Consider the following 26,305-nt stretch of genomic DNA (forward strand, 5'->3'; position numbering starts at 1 on the left):
TCCTTCTGCCCTCAATCTTTCCCAGCATCAGGGACTCTTCCAATGAGTCGTCTGTTCACATCAGATGACCAAAATACTGGAGCTTCAGCTTCAGCATCAGTCCTTCTAGTGAATATTCAGGGTTGATCTCTTTTAAGATTGGCTAGTTTGATCTCCTTGCTGTCCAAGGGACTCTCAGAAGTCTTCTCCAGCACCACAGTTTGAAGGCATGAATTCTTTGGCATTCTGCCTTCTTTATACACACATACAATAACCCAATAATTTAGACAGCCCTTGCTCATAAATTACGTCATTTAAATGAATCAACACCTTCAAAAAGTTGATATTCTCAGCTTTCCTTTCCTTGAGACTTTAAAAAAACATATTAATACATGCTCAGTATGAACTCAGAGTTGGGACAGATCCCATCCAAAAGCCTGTGTTGGAGTCCCCTCCACCCCCACCCCTTGCACTCCCACTGGTCCTTTTAGCAATAAGGATCAACCCTATATGTTTGGAGTATTCTGAGTGTCTCAAGTCTTTATAAAAAGATATGCTACAACCGTTCAGACAGCTTCAGACAACCTGAGTCTCAGCCTCACATTTTAGAACAGAAATATGTCTTTCTGTTGGATAATCTACAGATGATTAGATTATCTCTAGGTCAGATTATTATAATCAAGCCATTATTAATGAAAGGCTCACAGGCCACATTGACAAGATTGTCAGATACAGTTTCTTCTTTACGTGTAAAGTATGAGACTTCTTCAAATGGGAATGAAGACTTTGAACACATTGCCTTGGCTTCTAGTCAGTGTCTTAACTTTCACATGGTACTAAGAATTTCCCCATTTGCTAATGACACCCTTCCTCTGGGTCTCTTCAATTCTATTTCTCTTGATTTTTCCACCAGTGTTATTACCAATGTCTCTTCCCTTTTTCTTCCCAGGATCGGTGACTACCTTGTAGTTTCTACAGAACTGAGTCCCTCTATTACCTTTTTAATACATAGCAATTCCATAAATTCTGTGTTCAGATCCTTTCATGGCCTGGACTCCCGAAAGTCTATATGGAAGTTTAAAAAACTCAGATCACTGTTTCAGGTTTGTTTGGGGTTTTTTTAACCCCTGTTTTAAATAATCGTAATTCTTAAGCAGACAATGGGCATGACTCTGGGAAATAAGGGATGAAATATACACGGGAAGTACAAATAACTTATATATATGTATAGTTATTTTAAGAGGTTATTCTAGCTGCATGTGCAACCCATTTGAAATATCTGAAGTCCTACCATGTAGATGGGCTATTTTGTCTCCCTGGACTCTTCAGTCATGGGGACTTGACAATTCTCCCTCTATAAATCTACACTGAGAATAGAACCACTGATCACCTATCAGGCAGAACAAGGTCTGATACACTCAGAATAACATAACTGTATTTTTATCTTATTAATAGCAAGCTTATTGAAATTATAGTGATCCATTCACATTTGAATTGCTTCTGCAGCATAACATCAAAATAGAACACAAATGTGCTCAAAAACTTAACTATATGTGGTTTTCCTTGCATTTTTTATTAATATCAGACTGGCATTCTCATGAAATATTCCAAAGAAATAAATAGTTTAAAAAAATTATAATGATTTACCCACCTCTGTTGAGCTCAGCTTGTTGGTCTTTTCCCTGCCTCTTGTGAGTTCCTGCCATCTGTATTTGCAATTTTGCTTACACCGTTTCTTCCCTGGGGCCTGGAATAGCTTGAATCTATCCATGTGAGGAGTGTGCAGCTAGATATTGACTATTATCCTAACTATTGTCTGACTGACCCCAGTGTCCTGCATTTTCTCCAACACCAGAGAAAATTTTTGCAGTGGTTTGGTAGGCTTGATGCCATCTTGCTTAGATTGAGGGCAAAAATCAGATGTATTTAATCTATTCTCCTCCATAAATTAGCCCAGACATTCATCACATTAAGGATGGGATTTGGGGACATCCAAATTCTCCCAGCTTTATGGAATGTCTTAAGACTTTGATCAAGCTTCCCTTATGGCTCAGAAGGTAAAGAATCTGCTGCAATGCAGGAGACGCAGGTTCAATCCCTGGTCAGGAAGATCCACTGCAGAAGGGAATGGCTACCACTCTAGTATTCTTGCCTGGAGAACTCCATGGACAAAGGGGCCTGGTGGGCTACAGTTCATGAGTCTCAAACAGTCAGACTCAACTGAGCAACTAACACAAAGACTGATCAGCCTTACTATCAAGTGGCCACTTTAGCATCAGATGGAGTTATGTCCCTACAAGATGATTAATCATCAGCTGGTATCTGAATCATCTGAGGCTTACATGAGTCCCCCAATCAGTTTTGTCAAATTAGTTATTAGCTTCCCTTTTTTATGAAGAAGCAGTACGGTAATCTTTTAAGATTAGTTTTCTAAAGAAGATATAGGCTTGCACATCACCCACCATAACTACCCCTCTTATTAAGGTAGATGCTGGATGAATTTGTACAATGCTACAAATTTCTGTCAGAAACAATCACTTTTGTTTTTACTTTTTTTCAAATTTCATTAAGATATAATGGATATAAAACATTATGTAAGTTTAAGATGTTTAACATGATGATTTAATAAACATATATTATTAAATGATTACCACAATAAGGTTAATTAACATACCCATCATCTCATCTCAAATCATTACCCTCTTTATATGTGTGGTGAAAATATTTAATAACTACTCTCTAAGCAACAACTTTAACCAACATCTCATTTCCTTCTGCTCAGCCCTTGGCCACCACCATTTCATTAACATTTAAGTAATGTTATGCAGTATTTGTCTCCCCTATATGACTAATTTCTTTTAGCATAATACTCTGGTCCATCCATTTTGTCTAAAATGGCAGAATTTTCTTCTTTTATGGTTGAATAATATTCCATTTCTTTATCCATCCATCCGTTGATGGACATGTAGATTAAGCAACATGTTGTGGCATGTTCTAATGCCACAACCCAACCTACTCATCCACCTACCCCACCTACCACACAAAGGTTCTAGCATTGATACTTAAACTGTCTCACCAACATCCCTCTCACTTTAACACAATATTCTACCGTATGTTTCCCCTTGTTTTATCTACTGTGCCGCTTAGCACTATTTTGCTAAGAAGTATTTTAGCAATTTTGGCTGGACTATACAACTAGATGAATTGCATATTATGTAAAGTTTAAAAAATCCTGAATGGCTTCTAAAATGCAGCAAAATGGTGAGTCCTACTATCTCTCAGGATGGTAGAGAAAGATCAGCAAAATCTACAATGTCAGGGAAAGTCCTCTCTCAGATAGAAGAGAAGTTTATCTCCTTTTGAGGCTCCCTGCCATCACCAACCTTTTCCAGCCTAAACTCCAAATAAACATTTAGCTCCATTGGAAGTTTAAACTTTCCCAAATTAGTATAAAGTCAGAGGATTCAGAATTGTGACATCAATTATCTAACACTGCCCTTCATAGAAAAAAAGAAAAAAACCTCAGTATTTACATTCTCAAACAATGTTGGCTCACCTAGACAGTCCCTCATTGCTTAAGTCTGTTCATGATTCCATTACTTCCCTTCTTTTTCAGCATCTCTTTCTCCCTCATAACAGTATTCCATGCTATCCTTTCAAATAAAGTTCCACTTTGAATCTAATTTTACATCTAGAAAAACTTTCCTCCTCCCAGATTTTTGCTGACTCCACTATGGAGAAGGATGAAGTATGGCCCTACGGTTGGTGAAATCAATGGTGGGTCTTGAGTCACCTTCAGTCTTTTCCAACCAACAATAGCCATGGCTTTTTTTTTTTTCTCCCTAGAATACATGGAGGCAAACATACCTTACTTTCCAGACCTGTTGTGCCTTACATCCATATCATAACTATCCTGTCTGCCACTCTAATTTTGTTCCCAATATCTACTTTCGGCTCTACTTCTCAATACTTATGACCATCCTATTCCCAAATATTTTCTAAAGAACCTATCCATCTCTTCCATTGAATTATGGCTTCTGGACATTCATTAGAACGTGGCTTCACCTGTAGCTTTGCTTTTCACATAATTATCCCAAAGGAATTCTTGCCCTTGTAATACCCAGGACTTCCCCAAAAAGATAATAATTCTGATTATAAATTAGATTGTATTAATATAAAGAACTATTGATCCAAAGCATATTCATTTGAAAAAGACAGAAATTTAAAAGGAGTTAAGTAAAAAGAGAGAAAACCTGATTCTTCTTCTTTCTTTATTAATAGTTCGAAATTTCTTCAGCTATCCAGGGAACTTTAGAATCATTTGGGAGTACTTGTATAAAAGAACCTTATTATTGACTTGCACTAGTAACCTTGTTTGATCACTCTACTTTGGAAATATGGCTAGGGTGGTTTGAAACTCAATCAATGAAAATCAGTCATGGGTTCATTAGAGGAAAAATCTTTGTTTTTTCTCACAGAAATGAAATGTTAATTTCTTGGGAATACTTGTTTCTTTTAATTAACTTAAATTCATATTTTCATCCAGAGTTAAGTGATACATTCTCCCTCCTTTATTTCTCTCCAGCATTTCATTCTCTCACAATCTTCCTTTTCATAAGGAGAAAATTTTAAATACATGTTATCACATTGGGGAGATCGGGAGATATGCTTAATAGCAGGTATGCTTGCACCCTTCCAGGCAGTGTGTGAATTTCTGCGAATACAAAGATAAGCAAAATCCAAACCCTGCTTCTTGAAAAGTTCACTATTTAGAGAAGCAGATATCTATAACCATTTTATACTCAGTGTGGTTAGTACTGACACTGAGTTTTAAATTAAGTGTTGAAACAATTAAGACAAGTAAGTAAGGGAATAGTTAACTTTGCTGAGGATATATTCAAAGATGTCATAGAAATTAATTTGTAAATAGTGTATAAATACAAAAGATGGTTTGCAATAGGGCATATGTTGGCCCACTACTGCTCAAAGTTGGCCTTTGTACTTGAGGTATGACTGATCTTAGAAGGAACCATCAGCTAGATGTTGTCAGGGACAGAAAGTAAAACACGAGTGGAGCAGAATCTCAAAGAGGCTGTTGGCAACTCCGGCTTGGGCCAAATGTCTGAATCAAGTCAACTGATGCAGAGCTGGAACATTCCTGCAGTTGCATCTGAAAACAAAACATAAAAAAGAGTGAGAACAAAGCAATCTTGTTACATGGCTGTGAGGACTACCACAGGTAGATGGGTATCAACCATCCAACTGAGAAATAGCATTTTTCTAAAAACTTTGTGAGAGGAGCAGGATGGGACCAGATCACCTGTTTACTCAAGAGGCAAATCCTCTAAGAAGTCGTCTGCAGCCCGGAACATCTGCTTCAGCGCAGAGAGGATCAGAATGTCCTTTAATGGGTCCATCTCCCTCTCTGAAGCATAATTTTCAACCACCAATATTCTAGAAAGAGGAATGCCTAGTATCTTGTTGACATTCTGTATCTGTGGAAAAAAGAATTTAATAAACATAAGTCTTGTATCTAAAATTTGACTGAATTTAAGTATAATTTAATAAATAAACAGTAAACACAATGGCTTAATATTATTTTCTGAATATAATTATAATTCAGATTATTATTTTAAAGTAAGATATTAACTTCAATCAACCAGCCAATTGATCCATTTCTTCATTTACCTGTGAGTATGTAGTGTGAGCATGCACACAAACACACAAAATATAAAACTATTACAATTCTATCTAGTTGCAAAAAGTATTCTTTACCTGGCTTTGAGAAATCATAGCCTTATTCATCTTTAAGAAGTTGTCTTGAAGAACTTCATTGCAATTATTCACTTTAGTAAGTAATGCTACTTGTGCTACACCTATATCAAGTAGATAAATCAGTTATTTTATATCATAAACAGCAATGAATTACAAGGTAATTAAATATGTGTGAAAATAGTACTCTGTAAGGTAAATTTAAGATCCAGAGAATGCAATATCCCCAAGAAATCTCAATATGGGACCTGAAGTTCTTCTAATGGGAGAAATTATTTCTTCCAACATGACAGACTATTTCTAAATGGAATTAAAATTATACTAAGTTGCAGTCAGCTACTATCACATTCAAACAGTGTGTTTTAAATTGGTAAGGGGGGGAAAGTGGTTGCTGGATCTTGAAGACTAAAAAGAACCCCAAGAAAGAGAGAAAGCAAGGAGAGTTGTATGAGAGCACTTGTGAACGTGAAGTACACTGATTTCACAGTTCTACTAAGGACCTTGCCTTTTCCCTCAAACCATAGAAATCAAAGTAAATAATAACTGGCTGTAACTGAATTAAAGTTCTACTTTACTAACAGCTATTTCCCCAAGAAGGACAGAGGGATATCTCCACAGACCCCAAAGACATAAGAAGAATGAGAAGATACTATGAACAAATCTACATGCATAAATTTGACACCTTAGATGAAATAGACTGAAACTATACACTACAAACTATAGCTCATCTAATATGAAATAGATCATTTTAATAGCTCTAAAACTATTTTTAAATTGAACTCATGGTTTTAAAAATCCATGAAAAAGAAATCTCCAGGGCCAGATGGTTTTATTGGAGAATTCTAAGCATTTAAAAAAAACACCAATTCTACACAATCCCTTCCAGAAAATGAAAAGGGAAAGAGTACTTCCCAACTCATTTTATAACACCAATATTACCTGAGAGCAAACCCTGACAAACACTACAGAAATTAAAAAAAAAAAAAACTACAGACCAATATCCCTCATAAATATAGATGCCAAATTTCTTAATAAAATATTATCAAATAAGATTCAGCAATATATAAAAGGAATTATGCACCATGAACACATGGGTTTTATGTTATGGAGACAAAGTTGGCTCAACATTCAAATTCAGTCAATATGATCCATGAAATAGACTACAGAGGGAAATAATTCCCATGATCATATCAATCTATAGAGAAAAACCATTTGTCAAAATTCAATAGCCATTCATGCTTTAAAAAAAAAAAAGAACTCTCAGAGAAGTTGGAATAAAGAAGAACTTCCTCAACTTAATAAAGAACAGCTATTAAAGACTATAATGACATTAGTTGACATAAAAGTGGTGAAACATTGAATCTCTTCTCCTAAGTTCAGAAACAAAACAAGGGTATTTGTTGTCATCACTATTCAACTGAAAGTACTAGCCAGGACGGTAAGATAAGCAAAAATAAATAAAACACATACAAGTTAAGAAAGAAGAAATAAAATCATCCCCATTTGAGATGACATGAAATCCTAAGAATTTAGTGATGAAAAAAATCTTCCTAGAACTAATAAACAATCAACATCCCATTAAGACTTTTTTGTAGAAATACACAAAGTAACTCTAAAATTCCTACAGAAATGTAAAGGAATTAGAATAGATAAAATAATTTTGACAAATAAGAATAAAGTGGAAGGAATTATTTTACCCACTTTAAGACCTATAGTTTTTATTATAACCACAGTGATAAAAGACTGTGTGATATTGGTAGAGGAATGAACATATAGATCAAGGGAACAGAATAGAGACCCAGAAATAGATGCACAGAAGTAAGGACAATGGATTTTTGATAATGGAACAAAAGCAATACAATTGAGAAAATGACAGGTTTTCAACAAATGGTCCTGAAGCAACTGAATATCCATAGGCAAAAATAAAATAAACCTACACTTCACATCTTACACAAAAAGTGACTCAAAATTAATTACATATTTAAATGTAAAATGTAAGACAATAAAACTTTTAGAAGAAAACAGAAAACAATCCAAGACTTGAAGCTTGGTGAAGGATTTTAGACACAAAATGAAAAGCATGATCCTTAAAAGAAAAAATTGACAAATAGGAGTTCACCAAAATTTTTAACATTTTGTTTGTGAAAGGCTCTGCTAAGATATTGAAAAGACAACTAAGTACTGAGAGAAACTATTTGCAATCTATATATCTGACAATTGAATCATATCTAGGATTTATGGATCTTTTAAAACTCAACAGTAAAAAAAACCAGTGTCCAAATAGAAAATAGGTCAAAGACATGAAGAGATCTTTTACTGAAGAAGACGTATACAAGCAAATAAGTACATTAAAAGATGTTCAATGTAATTCATCATTAAAGTGAAGTCCCTCAGTCGTGTCTGACTCTTTGCTACCCCATGGACTGTAGCCTGCCAGGCTTCTCTATCCATGGGATTTTCCAGGCAAGAATACTGGAGTGGGTGCTATTTCCTTCTCCAGGGGATCTTCCTGACCCAGGGATTGAACTCAGGTCTCCTGTACTGCAGGCAGCCTCTTTACCAGCTGAGCCACCATTAGGACAATGCAAATTAAGACCATGGCAAACTATCACTATATACCTACTAGAAGAGTTAAATTTTTTTTAAAAAAAGCAATAATGGCAAATACTAGCAAGAATCCAGAGAATCTGGATCTCTCATATATTGTAAAAATATAAAATGTGCAGTAATTCTTAAAAGTGGTTTGGCTTTTTCTTTAAAAAATTAAACACAGAGTTAGCATAGGACCCAGCAATCACACTTTTGGGGAATGATTCCAGAAGAAAGAAAACTTACATCCACACAAAAACCTGCACACTAATATTCAAAGGAGCTTTATGTGCAATAGCCAAAAAACAGAAGTAATCAAAAAGTCCTTTGATAAAGAACAGTTAAAACAACTATGGAATATCTATACCATGAATTAGTACTCAACAATAAACAGAAATGAACAACTGATATACATAACAACTTTTATGGAATTCAAAGGATAATAGACTGAGTGAAGAAAGTCAGCCTCAAATCAGACACATTGTTGGGATTCCATTTATATAACATTCTCAAAATTTATGGAGATGAAGGAGAGATTAATTGTTATCAAAAATTAAGGATGGTGAGGATTGGGGGGTACCATGACAAAGACTTTCATGGTGATGGAAAAGTTCTGTATGTAGTGGTAGTTACTGGAATCTACACATGTAACAAAATAACAGAGCTATAACACGCATTATGAGTGTTGTATCTCCTGGTTTTAATCTTTCTGATCTAGTCATCTAATATGGGGAGGTAACTCCTCTATCTAGCCATAGGAAAATCTCACATGATGAAAAAATTATAACCATTCTAGTCTTTAAGGATTTCAGTAAAGCTTTTGAATGATCTCTGTCTGCTATTGCCACCAACCCAACCAGGACTCTGGAAATTGGAAGAAAGGGACATGGGACCTTGCTGTATTCTTTTTGCAATTTTCTGTGAATGTATCTTTATTTCAAAGTAAAAATGTTTTGATGAATACAATAAAACTCACCGCAGTTTATTACTTCTTTTTGAATTTGTTTGAACTTCGCCATCATTTTAGAGGAGGGATTGTCCATAGACTCGATATCAAAGACATAAGCCACACAGTGAATTCTGTCTTTCAGTGATGGAGAGGTGATGAAAGTAGGATGCTCGGGTGTAATTGGTTTTTGGGGACTAAACTGTTATAGAAATATAAGGTAACATTTAAGAGAGTCTCTGCTGAATTATTTCAGATACAATTCATGTTTCAAGCATGATCGCCACTAACCTCCAACACAAAACTTCCCTTCTCCCAAATACTCCTGCCCCAGATTAGTTTATAGCATTCTTTTATACTTCCTCTCCACTGTTAGCATGGCATCATTATAAAAAAAAAAGAATACAACCCACTTCATTGCTTTGGCAAAAAAAAAAATTATAATTACAACTTAATTATCCGTAATGGAAATATTTCAGAAAAGTACAAACAATGTTATCTTAAAAAGATAATTTCAAATCTCAGTCTCTTCAAATCTCAAAGCACAACTGAGGAAAAGGAAATCACTGCTTAGAAATTGAGGCTAATTTTATTGTGCCCAACACCTAAAAGAAAGGTGACAATAATAGTTAACTTTCTGAGAACTTAGAGTTTATCTTCTCATTTAATCTTCTTAGCCACCTATGAGATCAGTATTATTATTATCTACATTTCACACATAAAAAAAACAAAACTCACAGAGACAAGCATGTAACTTATTTACGGGTACACATCTAATTGGTGGCAGAGCCAACCTTTGAAATCAGGTATTTAGGCTGTATTTAAGTAGTGAAGCCTGCTCACCTTCAGTATAACATCACATATCAACAAAGAGTAGTTGTTTCAATATTTTGTCTAAGTGATTATAAAAGTGCAAGAGATTCTATTACTCCTTTCCTATTATTTAGAATCATTGCAAATAGCAATATAAACACAGTTCCTCCTGACCTTTCCCTGGAACCTATATGAGTAAACTCTTGCCTTTTGGTTATATTTCTTAATGCTATAGAAAATAAGAGAAGTTATCTGCTTTCTTTACATGAATATTTTTTAATTTAAAATACAGTAGTGTTGGTTGGTGTTGAAACCACTTTATCAAAATTGAAAATGCATGTGATAAAACATCAACAAAAAGCATTGCTGAAAGTGATTTGAAATGTTCTAGACTTTGAAGGATTCTTACCTCATATCTGTCTGGCACACATCCTTTTAAGATGTGGGGTATGTCATCCACACGTAAGCCTTCTCCCTCTTTCTCATCCAGCCCCATGGAGTCACACAACATAAATGGCAGAGATTGGCCATTTTTTCCATCTTTAATAGAATATATCCTATACTGTAAAACAAAACACAGCAATATAAAAGTTTACTCTTCAACTAGCCTTCAAGATGTAATAAGAAGAAGAAAAACTCATTAATATTTTTACTGTGGTCCTCAAACATTTTGGTCTCAAGATCAACTAAGTTTCTCAAAAATTATTGAGGATCCCAAAGATATTTTATTCATGTGGGTCTTATCTATTTATATGCAACATACTAGAAATTAAAACAAAAATTTTTAATATTTCTTAAATCATTTAAAAATACAATATGAACCTGTTATGTATTAATCTAACAATTTTAGAAAAAATTATTTTCAAAAAAATTATGGAAAAGAGTGGGATTGATTTACTTTTGCAATTCTCTTTAATGTCTGAATCAATAGAAAACAGCAAGATTTTCATAGTTGCCTCTGCATGCAATCTGTTGTGATATATTGTTTTGGTTGAAGTATATGAAAAAATCTGACCTCACACATACCTTACTCCTGCAAGCAGGGAGTATTTAATTTAACAGCTTGTAGAGAATTATGGACATTACTCATTAATAATACATCAAAGCTGAACAAGTGATAATTTCTCAAAGATTACCTGCAATGTGAAACCTGTGATGCTTTCAAACTATGACATTAAGTTCATTGATCTATTTTACACTTTGAATATATTTTTTATCCATCCATGATTTTGTAACTTGATGCATTGGTCATTTGAAAGTATTGGTTCACTGGCTTATCTGGATCTTCCAAATATTGGCACATTTCATTGTACAATATTAAAATATCATATTTGTTAATACCATCATTAATCTCATTAGATAAGTCTTTTAAGTTCTTAAGTTTTCAAGCTCAAAGTAGTGGATACAAGCTTCCTCATGTTCTTTTTCTTAAAAGCTCAAATGCTATCTTTGACAACAAACACTATGGGTTGTTATCCTTGAAGTGATACCTTCATTTCGTGCATTTTCCCCCAAAATGTCTACCAGATATCCAAGTAAAAATAAGCAAGTCTTTCAGTTGTTTTTTCAATCAAGTATGATGTTCCATGAGAAAAGTTCAGCTTACAACCACCATATTTTGACATGCATTAGGAACGCTTTGCATGCAGAATCTGCCTGCAGTACAGGAGACCTGGGTTCAATCCCTGGGTTGGGAAGATCCCCTAGAGGAGGCCATGGCAACCCACTCCAGCATTCTTGCCTGGAGAATCCCATGGACAGAGGAGCCCAGCGGGCTCTAGTCTATGGGGTCACAAAGAGTGGGATACAACTGAGCAACTAACACTTACACTTTCACTTTCAGGAGCACTTTATATGCACTTCCCATTTTGTCACACAACATTTTAAAATGATGTGCATTCAAAAGCTGGGTTTAAATAAAATCAATAACTGTTACAGATTCATCAAAGAAATTCTTAAATGAAACTAGTGTTTTGTTTGTTTTTTATAGCAAGCTCAGTGGTAGGGACGATTACAGAGACTGTGGAGGGTTTGCTGCCATTGCTTGATTCATGCTAAGATGCCAACAGATAAAATTATATTTGTTTGATCAGTTCAAGTGTTAATACACTAGAAACAGCAAAAAATATATTAGTGTTTTTAAAAGAGTCTTCAGCTCATGCTGCTGCTGCTAAGTTGCTTCAGTCGTGTCCGACTCTGTGTGACCCCATAGACAGCAGCCCAGCAGGCTCTGCCGTCCCTGGGATTCTCCAGCTCATAGATCCCTTAAAAGCATTTCAAAGGCTCTCATGGGATCAACACACCTCACTTTAAGATGCACTAGTTTAACAAAGGGGCTTCCCTAGTAGCTCAGCTAGTAAAGAATCTGCCTGCAATGCAGGAGACCTGGGTTCAATCCCTGGGTTAGGAAGATGCCCTGGAGGAGAAAAAGACTACCTACTCCAGTATTCTGTCCTGGAGAATTCCGTGGACAGTCCATGGTGTCACAAAAAGTCAGAAACAACTGAGGAACTTTCACTTTCACTTTTCACTTTAACAAAGCTTCTTTTCTAGACACACTCTATCTGATCCCAAGAGTATTTTTCAGGATAACTCTGAAAAAATTTCATTTATTGGTCAAATACACTTTCAACGTAGACACAACTATGGAAGATTTGGGACGAATCACAAAGAAAAGGGCTTCTCAGAGACACCAGGTGATACTCTAATCACAGTCCTTTCAGTCCAAACCAGGAAGTGGAGAATTCCTCTGTAACCTATTGTCATTTGTGATGGAGTCAAAGTACCCATTGCTTCGTAAAAATGCCTAGAGCAATTCCACTGGAGATTTTGATCTAAGTGAATGGAGTTTATTGATACCTCAACATGAAAGAAATTACACGGAGCATTAGTGTTAGATGATATTCAATACACTGTAAAATTTCAAGATCAATAGGCACATTCATAGTCCCAATAACCATTAACCTGTTTCCTTCACAGCTTCAATTCTTCAGAAAGAAGGATCTCTGAGCAATAAAGCATTACATTTCCTTCAGAAATACACTGTCCTGTTTTCCTTTAATGTACATAGTGTTTGCATTCTATTTGACGTTCAGGATCTAATACATCTTCCCTTAAAGCAGCAAGTCTTTGGAGCTTTCAATATAAAAAGAAGGCATAGAAATTCTGTCCTGATGAGTACCACTATTATAGCATGTCTCACACTGAATAGTACTTACTTGATTCTTATCTACATTGGTCTCTGAGCTCCCTGAGTAAAGGGACGTAGTATTATTTGCATTTAGGTCTCTATTGCAACACAACATTTAGCAAACATAAACATTTCAATCCATGCTTAATGTACGGAATTGCTGTTGCAGTATCTTGCTCCTGAGGCTAGGCCCATTTATCATAATTAAGCTACTGAAGTGGATAGAGAATAGCCAACATCCAGAAATAAGATGTGATTCTGAAAAGTCTTAGAAAATGCTTTCAGTTATTAAATATGACATAAAACTGCAATCAGCTATGACTGTCTTATGCTAAATTTTTCATTGACAATGTACAACATATTCTCAATCAGAAGATAACAATATTGGACTTTAGCAATCATAGAAAAACACAGCTTGATTTTGACATTTTCTATTAATTCCCTTTGTTCTTTTTGTTTGATTACATAATATTGACAAGCATAGAATGGAAGCTTCTAGATAAATATTGCACTGTAAATGGAAGATCTTCAGCATAACAGTTTTAAAAATGGTATTAACACTTATTTCCTTAAATATATTTATTTACAAATAAGACAGTCTTTATAGGAGCATTGGTAGACTGATTTACCCCATGAAGGTTTTGCTTCTCATGATCATTTTCTATTAAATGATCTCATATAATGCAAAAGTGTTACAATACATAATTTTCATTATTTTATTACAAAAAAAAGAGAAAATAATTTCAATCCAGGCAAAACCATGTGGGACATGAGTAAATATATATATATATCAAATAAAACGGACAAAGATTTCTACAAAGTTTTTAAATATTTATTATTTTTTTGCAAATACCAAAAAGCATTCTTCTTAAAACTGCTTATGTCCATAAAAATGGAAAGCTTCTCTATCTAATATAACTCATGGGGGCAATTCTGATTCAATTTTTATCACTGTTTTACATTTGATTTAGCATATAATTGTTCATAGATTAGGAGGTTAAGCTATTGAGAGAAAATGCCAAAGAAATTAACAAACCTCATAATTGTAACCTATAAAACAAAATCCTCAGGAAATCCTGAAATAACTTACCTGTTCAGTAATGCTGGTGACATCAGATCCCACTAAGGCTTGGCGAGTCAAATGGCCTTGGAAAATGGACCTCACTGAATTGAAAAAACTGGACTTTCCAGATCCAACCGGACCCAGCAAGAGAATACGGATTTCTGAAACCAAGTCTGCATAGGGACTGTAGGCTCTGACATCTGCTAGGAGACTATTTCTGTGCCTGGAAAACTGCAGTAGTTAAATACAACAGCCAAACTTCCATAAGGAACAATATAATTTTGCTGAGCTTTTCTTCCTGCTAAAAAGCATGTTTTAACTCTTAATTATTATTTTGATATTAACATCTTCTTTCATATAACTTGAAAGGGTCTAAAGTTATACATTCTGTGCTTGAAGAATATGTACTTATCTATATCTGACTAAGTTAAACTAACCAGCAACCAAATCATTTCTAAACTATTAGCCTTAGACCCCATAAGTATAATAAGAAATAACAACACTGAAAATGAATTTTCAGTAACAATGTTACATTAAGGGGAAACAAAAATAAAATATATGCAATGCAGGTGTTTACCTATAAAATGGGGACAGGGGACTTTGTTTTTAAAATTTTCTGAGGTTTTCTGAAAACTTGAGTCTCAAAACAAGGATTCAGAGGAATTATCTAAAATAGTCATCTCAACTCCGGAAAACTCTGAATCTAACAGGACAAAAATGAAACATAAAGTCAAACTGCCATCAGGTGGATCTTAAAAACTTTCAGCTGGTAGTGGTTTTGTTTTTGTTGCTATTCTAAATTGTCTTCAACACATTATGTCAGGAACACTGTAACTGATTTTTATCACTCCAAGTAACATGATTTTTAATCTCACTGTCAGTGCCATTTATACAGTTGATCTAAATGAAATGAGTAATAGATAGTTCAAGAAACTAACTTACTTTGTGGCTCTTGTTATCCTGTTTATGTAGCCTGCCTCATCCTCAATTCCTAAAGGAAATAAACATGGCATAACAATTTTTAAACTTGTCTAATTAAATGTGACCGAGCTTAACTTCTAAATAGGGCATTGAGTCTTTTTGCATAACCCAGCCGAGCTGTTTGGTTAGGAATTAGGGTTGGCAGCATAATGAGATTAAGAGGAGCTAAAAGTATCTTCTTTGTATAAGTCACTCTGCAAACTCATATAATTATGCCTAGGAATCCCAGGGCTGATTCAAAAGGTGTCACGTGTCAAAATAGTGAGGCTTCACTCTCCGTCTCCATCTCTTCACTCATACTTCTCAATTTACTTTGATCAAAGCTGCCTATACTTTCTGGGTGATAACCCCATAACCTTTATGCCTTCCATGTTTCATTTTGGAGGTTATTAAAAAATGTGTGGTAATGAAATTCACTTTCTGTCTTCTTTTTTCTTGTTCTTGTAGATTAATTATGAGCTACCAAACACAAAAACTAGAATCAGAACATAGTAGTGTACAAATTAACATACCTTCAACTCGAAAAACTTCACATTCTAAATATCGGGAGTTTGAGTCAAATTTTACGCTTAATTCTTCCTCTAAAAATCTAGGTATATGAATGCATCTTCTGCTGAAATCTAGATGTAAACATTGAATGTTACAACTAGAGAAATCAAATACCATGCTATTATAACCAATTGTCACTGTTGAATTTAAAAATGCAGTTTTCATTTCCATTGTTTCATTCTTTTGAAGTGAAAAAAAGAAGGAAGCATTTGGCTCTATAAAACTTTCAGACATTTCAGAACTATGCCCAAGTATAAAGACACCAAAAATATCGTTAGGATAATAAATCACTATTACAGTGGATCCTTGACAAGTGCGCCTATTCTGCATTTCTATATAGCTATTTCCATGGACACTAGACTTATAAAGAAGTCTCAGAGAAACATTTCCAAGCAGCTTTTCAAAACTTCTTTCCTCATTCCAAGTCAATGTGGTTGTCACTGCCATTGTTCTGTATCTAGTGGGAAAAAAAATTTTAAAGTTTCAGAGAGCAGTACAGTACTGTGATTTCTGCTATCCCAGTTTCAGTGAGTTCTTTATTCACTGACCCAATTAAAGCATGTTATTTGGATTTGGAGTGTAAAGCACTATATACACACACATATGTATATACATATACATATATATTACATATTTTAATATATATAACATTAATGGGTAGATATGAAAAATAAATAATTAGACATTTAAAATATCATTAATTTTTTTAAGTCAATAGGAAAAACAAACTAGAGGCTGGATTTAACAAGTAGAGAAAAATTAATGAATTAGAGCAGAGATCACACTTTTTCTTAGTAACGCATGGTAAAAATTTTAGGATTTGTGGGTAATATGGTTTCTACTACAGTTACTCAACTTTGCCAGCATAAGGCAAAAGCAGTCATGAACAAAGCTCATGACAATGTTCAAATAGAAACTTTTTTACAAAAAATAGATGGCTGGAATGAGGGCATATTTTACCAATCCATGAATTTCATGATAGAAATGAGAAATTAATTCAGAAAACAGTGCACAAAGAAAGAAATTGAAACCTGAGAGGATTTCATAGGTGGGAAAATCTATGATGGCTAGAACATTAGCCATCATGCCAATCCTTTCAATAAGAAAAAATAAAAACAAGGATAACTGTGATATAGATATATTTGAAAGCATTGGAGAGAAAACAAAGCAGTAAAGAATTATGTTTTTGGCTAAGATTTGGAAAAGAAGTGAATACAGAGAGTTAAGCTTGGCATTGGTGCATCTCTCAAATTCAGAAGATGCTAAGAAATTCTCCAAGCCAGGATTATACAGTAAATGAATCATGAACTTCCAGATGTTCAAGCTGGTTTTAGAAAAGGCAGAGGAACCAGAGATCAAATTGCCAACATCCGCTGGATCATCAAAAAAGCAAGAAAGTTCCAGAAAATATCTACTTCTGCTTTATTGACTATGCCAAAGCCTTTGACTCTGTGGATCACAACAAACTGTGGAAAATTCTTAAAGAGATGGGAATACCAGACCATCTTACCTGCCTTATGGCAGAAAGCAAAGAAGAACTAAAGAGCCTCTTGATGAAAATGAAAGAGGAGAGTGAAAAAGTTGGCTTAAAATTCTCCATTCAGAAAACAAAGATCATGGCATCCGGTCCCATCACTTTATGGCAAATAGATGGGGAAACAATGGAAACAGTGAGAGACTTTATTTTTTTGAACTCCAAAATCACTGCAGATGGTGACTGCAGCCATGAAATTTAAAGACACTTCCTCCTTGAAAGAAAAGCTATGACCAACCTAGACAGCACATGAAAAAGCAGAGACATTACTTTGAGCAATATCTTTGAGACATTACTATTGAGCAACACAGGTCCATCCAGTCAAAGCTGCACAGATGTCATGTACGGATGTGAGAGTTGGACTATAAAGAAAGCTGAATATCAAAGAATTGATCTTTTTGAACTAGGGTGCTGGAGAAGACTCTTGAGAGTCCCTTGGACTGCAAGGAGATCAAACAAATCAATCCTAAAGGAAATCAGTCCTCAATATTCATTGGAAGGACTAATGCTGAAGCTGAAGCTCCAATACTTTGGCCACCTGATGTAAAGACCTGACTCACTAGAAAAGACCCTGATGCTGGGAAAGATTGAAGGCAGGAGGAGAAGGGGATGACAGAGGATGAGATGGTTGGATAGCATCACTGATTTGATAGACATGAATTTGAGCAAACTCCAAGAGTTGGTGATGGACAGGGAAGCCTGGCATGTTGCAGTCCATGGGATCACTAACAGTCAGACAAACTGAACAGCAGAAATGAAGAAGTTCAGCAAAGGTTTTGCTAGATTCATAGAGCTAGAATAATACAGCACAAGAGAGAGGGTTCATTGACCAGCCCCCCCTGAGACCATGGGTGAGGATTATGAAGAGCTACAAAGAAGAAGCAGAGCAAAGGCTAACAGAGGTTTTCCGAAAGAATGCACTGGTCATAGCAAACACCCTCTTTCAACAACACAAGAGATGACTCTACACATGGACATCACCAGATGGTCAATACTGATATCAGATTGATTATATTCTTTGCAGCCAAAGGTGGAAAAGTTCTATACAGTCAGCAAAAATGAGACCAGGAGCTGACTGTGGCTCAGATCATGAACTCCTTATTGCCAAATTCAGACTTAAATTTAAAAAAGTAGGGAAAACCAGTAGACCATTCAGGTATGACCTAAATCAAATATGTACAATTATACAGTGGAAGTGACAAATAGATTCCAGGGATTATATCTGATAGACAAGAGTGCCTGTAGAACTATGGACAGAGGTTTGTGACATTGTACAGGAGGCAGTGATCAAAATCATCCCCCAAAAAAAGAAATGCAAAAGGGCAAAAGGGTTGTCTTAGGAGGCCTTACAAAGAGCTGAGAAAAGAAGAGAAGCTAAAGGCAAAGGAGAAAAGGAAAGATATACCCATTTGAATGCAGAGTTCCAAAGAACAGCAAGGAGAGATAAGAAAGCATTCCTCAGTGATCAGTGCAAAGAAATAGAGGACAACAATAGAATGGGAAAGACTAGACATCTCATCAAGAAAATTAGAGACACCAAGGGAACATTTCATGCAAAGATGGGCTCAATAAAGGACAGAAATGGTATGGACCTAACAGAAGCAGAAGATATGAAGAAGAGGTGGCAAAAATACACAGAAGAACTATACAAAAAAGTCTTCATGACCTAGATAACTGTGATGGTATGATCACCGGACTAGATAATCACAATGGTGTGATCACTCACCTACAGCCAGACATCCTAGAATGCGAAGTCAAGTGGGCCTTAGGAAGCATGACTATGAACAAAGCCAGTGGAGGTGATGAAACTCCAGTTGAGCTATTTCAAATCATAAAAGATGATGCTGTGAAAGTGTTGTACTCAATATGCCAGCAAACTGGGAAAACTCAGCAGTGGTGACAAGACTGGAAAAGGTCAGTTATCATTCCAATCCCAAAGAAAGGCAATGTCAAAGAATGCTCAAACTATCACACAATTGCACTCATCTCACATGCTAGCAAGGTAATGCTCAAAATTCTCCAAACCAGTCTTCAACAGTACGTGAACCATGAACTTCCAGATGTTCAAGATAGATTTAGAAAAGCCAGAGGAACCAGAGTTCAAATTGCCAGCATCTGTTGGATCATCAAAAAAGCAAGAGAATATCAGATAAACATCTATTTCTGCTTTATTGACTATGCCAAAGTCTTTGACTGTGTGGATCACAACAAACTGTGGAAAATTCTTAAAGAGATGGGAATACCAGACCATCTTACCTGCCTCCTGACAAATCTACATGCAGGTCAAGAAGCAACAGCTAGAACTGAACATGAAACTACTGGTTCCAAATTGGGAAAGGAGTACGTCAAGGCTGTATATTGTCACTTATTTAACTTATATGCAGAGTACATCATGTAAAATGCCGGGTTGGATGAACCACAAGCTGGAACCAAGGTTGCCAAGAAAAATATCAATAACCTCAGATATGCAGATGTCATCACCCTTATGGCAGAAAGCAAAGAATAACTCAAGAGCCTCTTGATGAAAGTGAAAGAGGAGAGTGAAAAAGTTGGCTTAAAGCTCAACATTCAGAAAACTAAGATCATGGCATCCAGTCCCATCACTTCATGGGAAATAGATGGGGAAACAGTGGAAACAGTGTCAGACTTTACTTTTTTGGGCTCCAAAATCACTGTGGATGGTGATTGCAGCCATGAAATTAAAAGACTCTTACTCCTTGGAAGGAAAGTTATGACCAATCTAGACAGCATATTGAAAAGCAAAGACATTACTTTGTCAACAAAGGTCCATCTAGTCAAGGCTATGGTTTTTCCAGTAGTCATGTATGGATGTGAGAGTCAGACTGTGAAGAAAACTGAGCGCCGAAGAATTGATGCTTTTGAACTGTGGTGTTGGAGAAGACTCTTGAGAGTCCCTTGGACTGCAAGGAGATCCAACCAGTCCATCCTAAAGAAGATTAGCCCTGGGTGTTCATTGGAAGGACTGATGTTGAAACTGAAACTCCAATACTTTGGTCAACTCATGCGAAGAGTTGACTCATTGGAAAAGACTCTGATGCTGGGAAGAATTGTGGGCAGGAGGAGAAGGGGATGACAGAGGATGAGATGGCTGGATGGCATCACCGACTCGATGGACATGAGTTTGGGTAAACTTCGGGAGTTAGTGATAGACAGTGAGGCCTGGCATACTGCGGTTCATGGGGTCGCAAAGAGTCGGACACGACTGAGTGACTGAACCGAACTGAACTGAATCATCAAGCAATTAAAAATAAATACATATTTTTAAAAATCTTTAGCAAAATATTAACAAGCCTAAAGAAAAAAAAAGTGGATTTTAAAAATTTATTCACAAAAGCAGCAAATAAAATAATGTACCTGGGAGCAAATTTTTTTAAAGATACAACAACTTCTGTAGAGATAATTACAAGAAGAATATTATGAAGGACATGAAAAGTGACCCAAATAAATGAAGACCTATCCAATTTTCCTAGACGACAAAAGCCTTCTGAAAAATTATGTCAGTTCCTCCAAAATATATCTTTCAGTTCAGTGCAAGGGCGATGAAAAGTCCAAGAACATTCTTTCAGTTGAATGTAAGAAGATAATCTGAAAGTTCCCATGATATCTCAAGGAGCAAAGAATAGCGAAGAGAGTTTTAAACATGAACAAGTTAAGAATTATATAAAATTACGATAATTTGAAAAATGTGACCGTGGCATTTAGATAGTCAAGAGCCCTGAAACTGACCCACTTTCATAGCTGGGATGCCCTGGAAAACAAAGCTGAATGCCAAGTTTACATGTGGAGACTTTGTTGCTGGGTACAATTTCAAAGAAATAAACATGAGATAAAGCAGAAAGTGAAACTGAGAACAACTTAAACCAAATACAAACTTGGCACAACAGATTACTCAGCTTGGAGGGCAGGTAATATCTCTACAGGAAAAAAAATTTTAATTAAGTCGTATCATCCTCATAATCTCATAACATTCTCAAAAGTAAATTCCAGTTGATATGAAGCACTAAATGTGAAAAAATTTTAGAAAGAAGTACTAGAGATTGTCATTACAAACTTTGCATTGGGAAGGATTTCTAAAATAAGATACCAATAGTACAAGCTATAAAGGAAAGAAAAATAAATTTAACTACATTAAAACTTAAAATATTTTACAATAAAAGGTACAAAAAATGCAACTTTAAAACATCATATATCTTACAAATATTATCCCACCTATGAACAATAAAGAAACCACAAACAACCTAATAGAAAAGTAGTCAAAGTATGTGAACAAGAAATTCACGAGTGGAAGTAACTTAAATGGACTATAAACATATGAAAAAATGTTCAACAGTTCTAGTGACAAGAAACTGTAAATTAAACAACAATGGGACATCATTTCACATCAAACAAAAGTTCCGTGAAATAGATGACCAGGATATAGAAATTCAAAAATATTTACATTGTCCTGACAAGCATGCATCATTTTGGAAACAATGTGCATAGCATCATTGTTTATGGTAATGTTAGAAGATTGGATGTACAAATTTTGGCATATTCATGAAAGGAAATACTAAAGAGCACTGAAGTAACTGAACGAGACCAATTCGTCTCAATGCGGATAAATCTCAAAGAATTCATATTGACTGGAAAGAAACAAGTGGAGAATGAGAATCTTAGTATGATACCATAAATAAACTGTTAATTTACAAAGCAATACTAGAGGTCATTTAAATACACATATATATACAGTAAAAGAGCATAAAAACAAGCATGACAATAATTTATGAGAAAGTCTGGGTACAATTTCTCTCTAGGAAGTAAGGGAATTGAAGAAAATATAAGAGAGACTCATCAATAATTTCAGCAAGATCTGTAATGCCTTGAAGTTTACAAGAAAAAACTATTCTTATTAATAAAGCAAATCATGTGAAAAACCAGAACTATATAAAATTACAGTAGAGTTTATGTATTCTCTATATTCCCTGTATTTGAAATATTCATTAAAAAACAAAACCAACAAAAGAGAAGAGCATGATCTTAGTAGCGATTTCACTTGAAACTCTTCTTCAAAGAAAGAAAAACAGGCAAATTTCTTTGCCCACAGCTAGGAAACAGTGGATGGCAGCAAGTCACTTACCAGCTTTTCAGAATGAGACAAGGCTTAATGGAGTGTTAACTGCTCTGTCACACTTATGGACTAGCCAGAGTTTGGAGACTAAAGGTTCTGCTGAGATCAGTGGCTTCCTGTTCCTGAGAAAGGAAAGTGAAACTCAAAGCAGCAAATGAGCAGGAAACAGCAAGCCAACTGCTGTTAAGTTTCTTTTTCCCTGAACTAAAAAGAGACAGAGAACAAGAAAAAAAGAAAGAAAGATCTGCTCAGCACAAGAAAAAGGTGCAAAGGTGTTTGGTCCCCTCAGTAGCCCACATCTAAGCATGCATGAAATGCAATTATTAATAAGAAATTACAATAAAACTAATAGTTTAAAATTTTTTGTTCATTTAACTATCTATTTGGCACTGATCTATGGGACTACATACATTTTCCTAGTTTCTTCAATCTTATACAGTAAACTTTACTAGCATCCATATTTCTCAAAGTATGAAAATGAAACTTAATGACATTCAGAGACTTCCCCCAAAGTGATTGAACTGATGGAGTGGTGAGGTCAGCTGGTATTCAAAACCCAGACTCTGCACTGGAACAAGGAGATTATGATTTGGCTTTTCCTAAATGCATATGTAAGGCAATGAGCAGCTTCTTTTCCCATTTACAAGTTCATTCATTCAACATGGACTTAGATCCTGGAAAGCAAAATGCTGGGTAAGATAAAACCTCTGCCCTCAGAGACCATGCCTTGTACTCAGGGAGGCAGGCAGGTAAACTGAAAGTTTTGTTAGTGTGCCAAGGGCTACAGGAGGAATAAGAACAAGATTGTCTGGGGACCAGGATAATGGTGGCCTCACGCTACTAGTCTTAAGTGAAGTGAAGTCGCTCAGTCATGTCCGACTCTTTGCGACCCTGTGGACTGTACCCTACCAGGCTCCTCCATCCATGGGACTCTCCAGGCAAGAATACTGGAGTGGGTTGCCATTTTCTTCTCCAGGGGATCCTCCCGACCCAGGGATTGAACCCGGGTCTCCCGCATTGCAGGCAGACGCTTTACCCTCTGAGCCACCAGGGAAGCCCTACTAGTCTTAGGGCACTAGTAAAACACTTGCTAAAAGATCGAAGTTTAGATTGAGACAGGAATTACAAGGAAGAAGTGAAGCAAGAGAGAGCACAGTGTTACGAGATCTCCAATTATTTTAGTCTGACTGGAATGGAGTGACATCAGACTGGCAGGCAACAAGTCTAGGGAGGTGATCAGGGTTTTAATGTGTTAGTCACTCAGTAGGATCTAACTCTTTGCAACCCCATGGACTGTAGCCAACCAGGCTCCTCTATCCACTGAATTCTCCAGGCAAGAATACTGGAGTGGGTAGCCATTCCCTTCTCCAGGGGATCTTCCCAATCCAGGGATTGAACCCAGGTCTCCTGCACTGTAGGCAAACTCTTTACCATCTGAGCCACCAGGGAAGCACGGGGTTCTAAAAAGACTTATTTAACTTGAATTTTTATCAGAGAGACAGTATTCACACTCTGAAAGCAGAGGGTGGCACAATCAAAACCAAATGTCTTAGAAACAAAAGTTCTTCTGTTGTTTCTTGCTTTGTAACAAATATCATAAACTTAGAGGCTTTGAAACAACTCACATTTATTATCACACGGTTTCCATGGATCAGGAGACCAGCATGGCTCAACTGGATTCTCTCCTCAGGCTCTCTCATTAAGGTGTTGGCCAGCATTGGTCTCCTCTTTCTCTGGGAAAGCTCTTTCAGGTAATGGCAGAATTCAGTTCCGAGAAAGTGCAACACTCAGGTCCCCTATTCTTTGCCAGTCTGAGGCCACTCTCAGCTCCAAAAGGTTACCCCCAGTGTCTTGCCAACGGTCTTCTCACTCATCAGGGGCTTACATGACATGGTGACAACAGAATCCTCCAGGCCAGCAGCAGAATCTCCCTCGTGTCAAATCTTCTTCAGATAGAGCCCCTTTCTTTAAGGGTTTACCTGATTGTATGGAGCCCACCCATTGAAGATAATCTCTGTTTTAAAGCCAAGAAATTAATCATGGAAGTGACAGTCCATCATTTTCAGATCTCTCTTGCACTCAAAGAGAGTCAGTTACACAGTGACATAGGTCAGAGGGGGCCAGCAGAGATTTCTATCACAAAGAGCAAGACTGGGATAAAACCAACCACTTTTTTGCCTTTTCCATCTGTTTTTTAAATATTTATTTGGCTATAGCAGGGTTTAGTTGCAGCACACAGGATCTTCTGTCTTTGTTGTGGGATTTAGGATCTGTAGTTACAGCACGTGATCTCTTAGTTACAGTATATAGGATCTAGTTGACTGACCAAGGATCGAACCCAAACATCCTGCATTGAGAGTGGGGAGTCTTAGTTACTGGACCACCAGGGAAGTCCCTCCATTTATTTATTCAGTCATCTATCCATTCATCTGTTGTTTGTTTTTTTCTAAGTATAGCTGATTTAAAATACTGTGTTAGTTTCACTACATAGTGATTCACTATTTTTGCAGATTATATTCCATTATAGATTATTACAAGATAATATGTATAATTCCTTGTGCTATACAGTAAATCCTTGTTGTGTATCTATTTTATGTATGGTAGTTTGTATCCATTAATCCCCCCTCTACTTTGTCCACCTTCCCTTCCCTCTCCTCTTTGGTAACCACAAGCTTATTTTCTATGTCTATGAGTCTGTTTCTGTTTTGTATATAGTTTTATTTTTTAGGTTCCACATATAAGTGTTGGACTTTCCTGGTGGTTCTGCAGGTAAAAAATCTGCCTGCAATGCAGGAAACACAAGAGATATGAGTTTGATCCCTGGGTTGGGAAGATCCCTTGGAGAAGGAAATAGCAAACTACTCCAATATTCTTGTCTGGGAAATCCCATGGACAGAGAAGACTGGCGAGCTACAGTCCATACAGTCACAAAAGGGTCAGACATGACTTAGGGACTAAATAACAACACCTGAAACAACTATAATGTTGTAAGTCAATTACACTTTAAAAAAAATTAATCAAACAGGGCGAAAAACACGATTTCCAGTTCTGCTTAGAGTCAGACTCTAAATTTTAGACTCAGGCCTTAAAGGCTCAAATGGCCAAAGATTTTTCTCAATTGAGTTATTCCTGTAGCTGAATAGTGGACCACCTCTAAAACCAATGAGCATCCCCAACACTAAGTGTAGTCAGGAAAGCCAGAGAGCCACAGCTCTTCTCAAGGAACAGAAAGGTATGGCCATGCCTTCCTTTTCCTTCTTTGTTCTTCTGCAGCCTCTTTTTGGTACAGACTCAGGGTAGAGTCAGACACGACTGCAGCAACTGAGCATGCTCACACTCGCATGAGACAGTACTGGGAAGTACTGTCAGGCCTTGAACATTTTGGTTTCCCTCCACTCTACTTAATTTGTTTCCTCCTCTAACAGTTCCTTCCTTCTCTATTTTCTGTCTCCTCAGCATTTTTCCTTCCTTGATTTTCTTTCTGCTCTTCTGTGGTTTGTATCCAATTCTGCTTATTTTTCCTTAGCCACTTAATGTACATTTGAAGAATGAATTAAATGAAATAGATGTGTGACAATTTAGAAACTCCCAAGATTAAAGAAGAATCCAGTCATGATCGTTGTGACCTGTTTTCTAAAAGGAAGATAGAGCGTATTTAAAGAAAAATAGCTTTTTGAGAAAATAAAAATAATAAAAATAAATATTTTTCTATGATTTAAGAATTTCCTTTCCTTACAATTAAATATACAACTACATATTGA

General features: G+C 36.1%; 1 protein-coding gene across 1 annotated transcript; it reads right to left on the reverse strand.

Moving 5' to 3' along the window:
- Window positions 1-4,233: 4,233 nt before the first annotated feature.
- IFI44L (interferon induced protein 44 like) lies at window positions 4,234-22,615 on the reverse strand. Its single transcript, XM_081491715.1, has 9 exons — window positions 22,554-22,615; window positions 15,846-16,339; window positions 15,295-15,343; window positions 14,380-14,575; window positions 10,509-10,661; window positions 9,317-9,488; window positions 5,755-5,855; window positions 5,300-5,474; window positions 4,234-5,149 (listed from the first exon to the last, which is right to left on the reverse strand). Exons 2-8 carry the CDS (start codon window positions 16,327-16,329, stop codon window positions 5,304-5,306), a joined length of 1,326 nt encoding a protein of 441 aa, XP_081347841.1. The 5' UTR covers window positions 16,330-16,339; window positions 22,554-22,615; the 3' UTR covers window positions 4,234-5,149; window positions 5,300-5,303.
- Window positions 22,616-26,305: the final 3,690 nt, after the last annotated feature.

This window comes from Giraffa tippelskirchi, chromosome 5 (genome assembly GCF_054371585.1).
Source record: "Giraffa tippelskirchi isolate mGirTip1 chromosome 5, T2T-mGirTip1v1.2.pri, whole genome shotgun sequence".
In the NCBI taxonomy this organism is placed as follows: domain Eukaryota; kingdom Metazoa; phylum Chordata; class Mammalia; order Artiodactyla; family Giraffidae; genus Giraffa; species Giraffa tippelskirchi.

Coding starts and splice junctions, on each gene's coding strand:
- IFI44L (XM_081491715.1), bottom strand. CDS start 16,329: ATGGCAGTGACAACCACATTGACTTGGAATGAGGAAAGAAGTTTTGAA. Junction 10,662..14,379: donor TCACCAGCATTACTGAACAG/GTAAGTTATTTC, acceptor TTTGTTTTACAG/TATAGGATATATTCTATTAA. Junction 9,489..10,508: donor GTGTGCCAGACAGATATGAG/GTAAGAATCCTT, acceptor TTTCTATAACAG/TTTAGTCCCCAAAAACCAAT.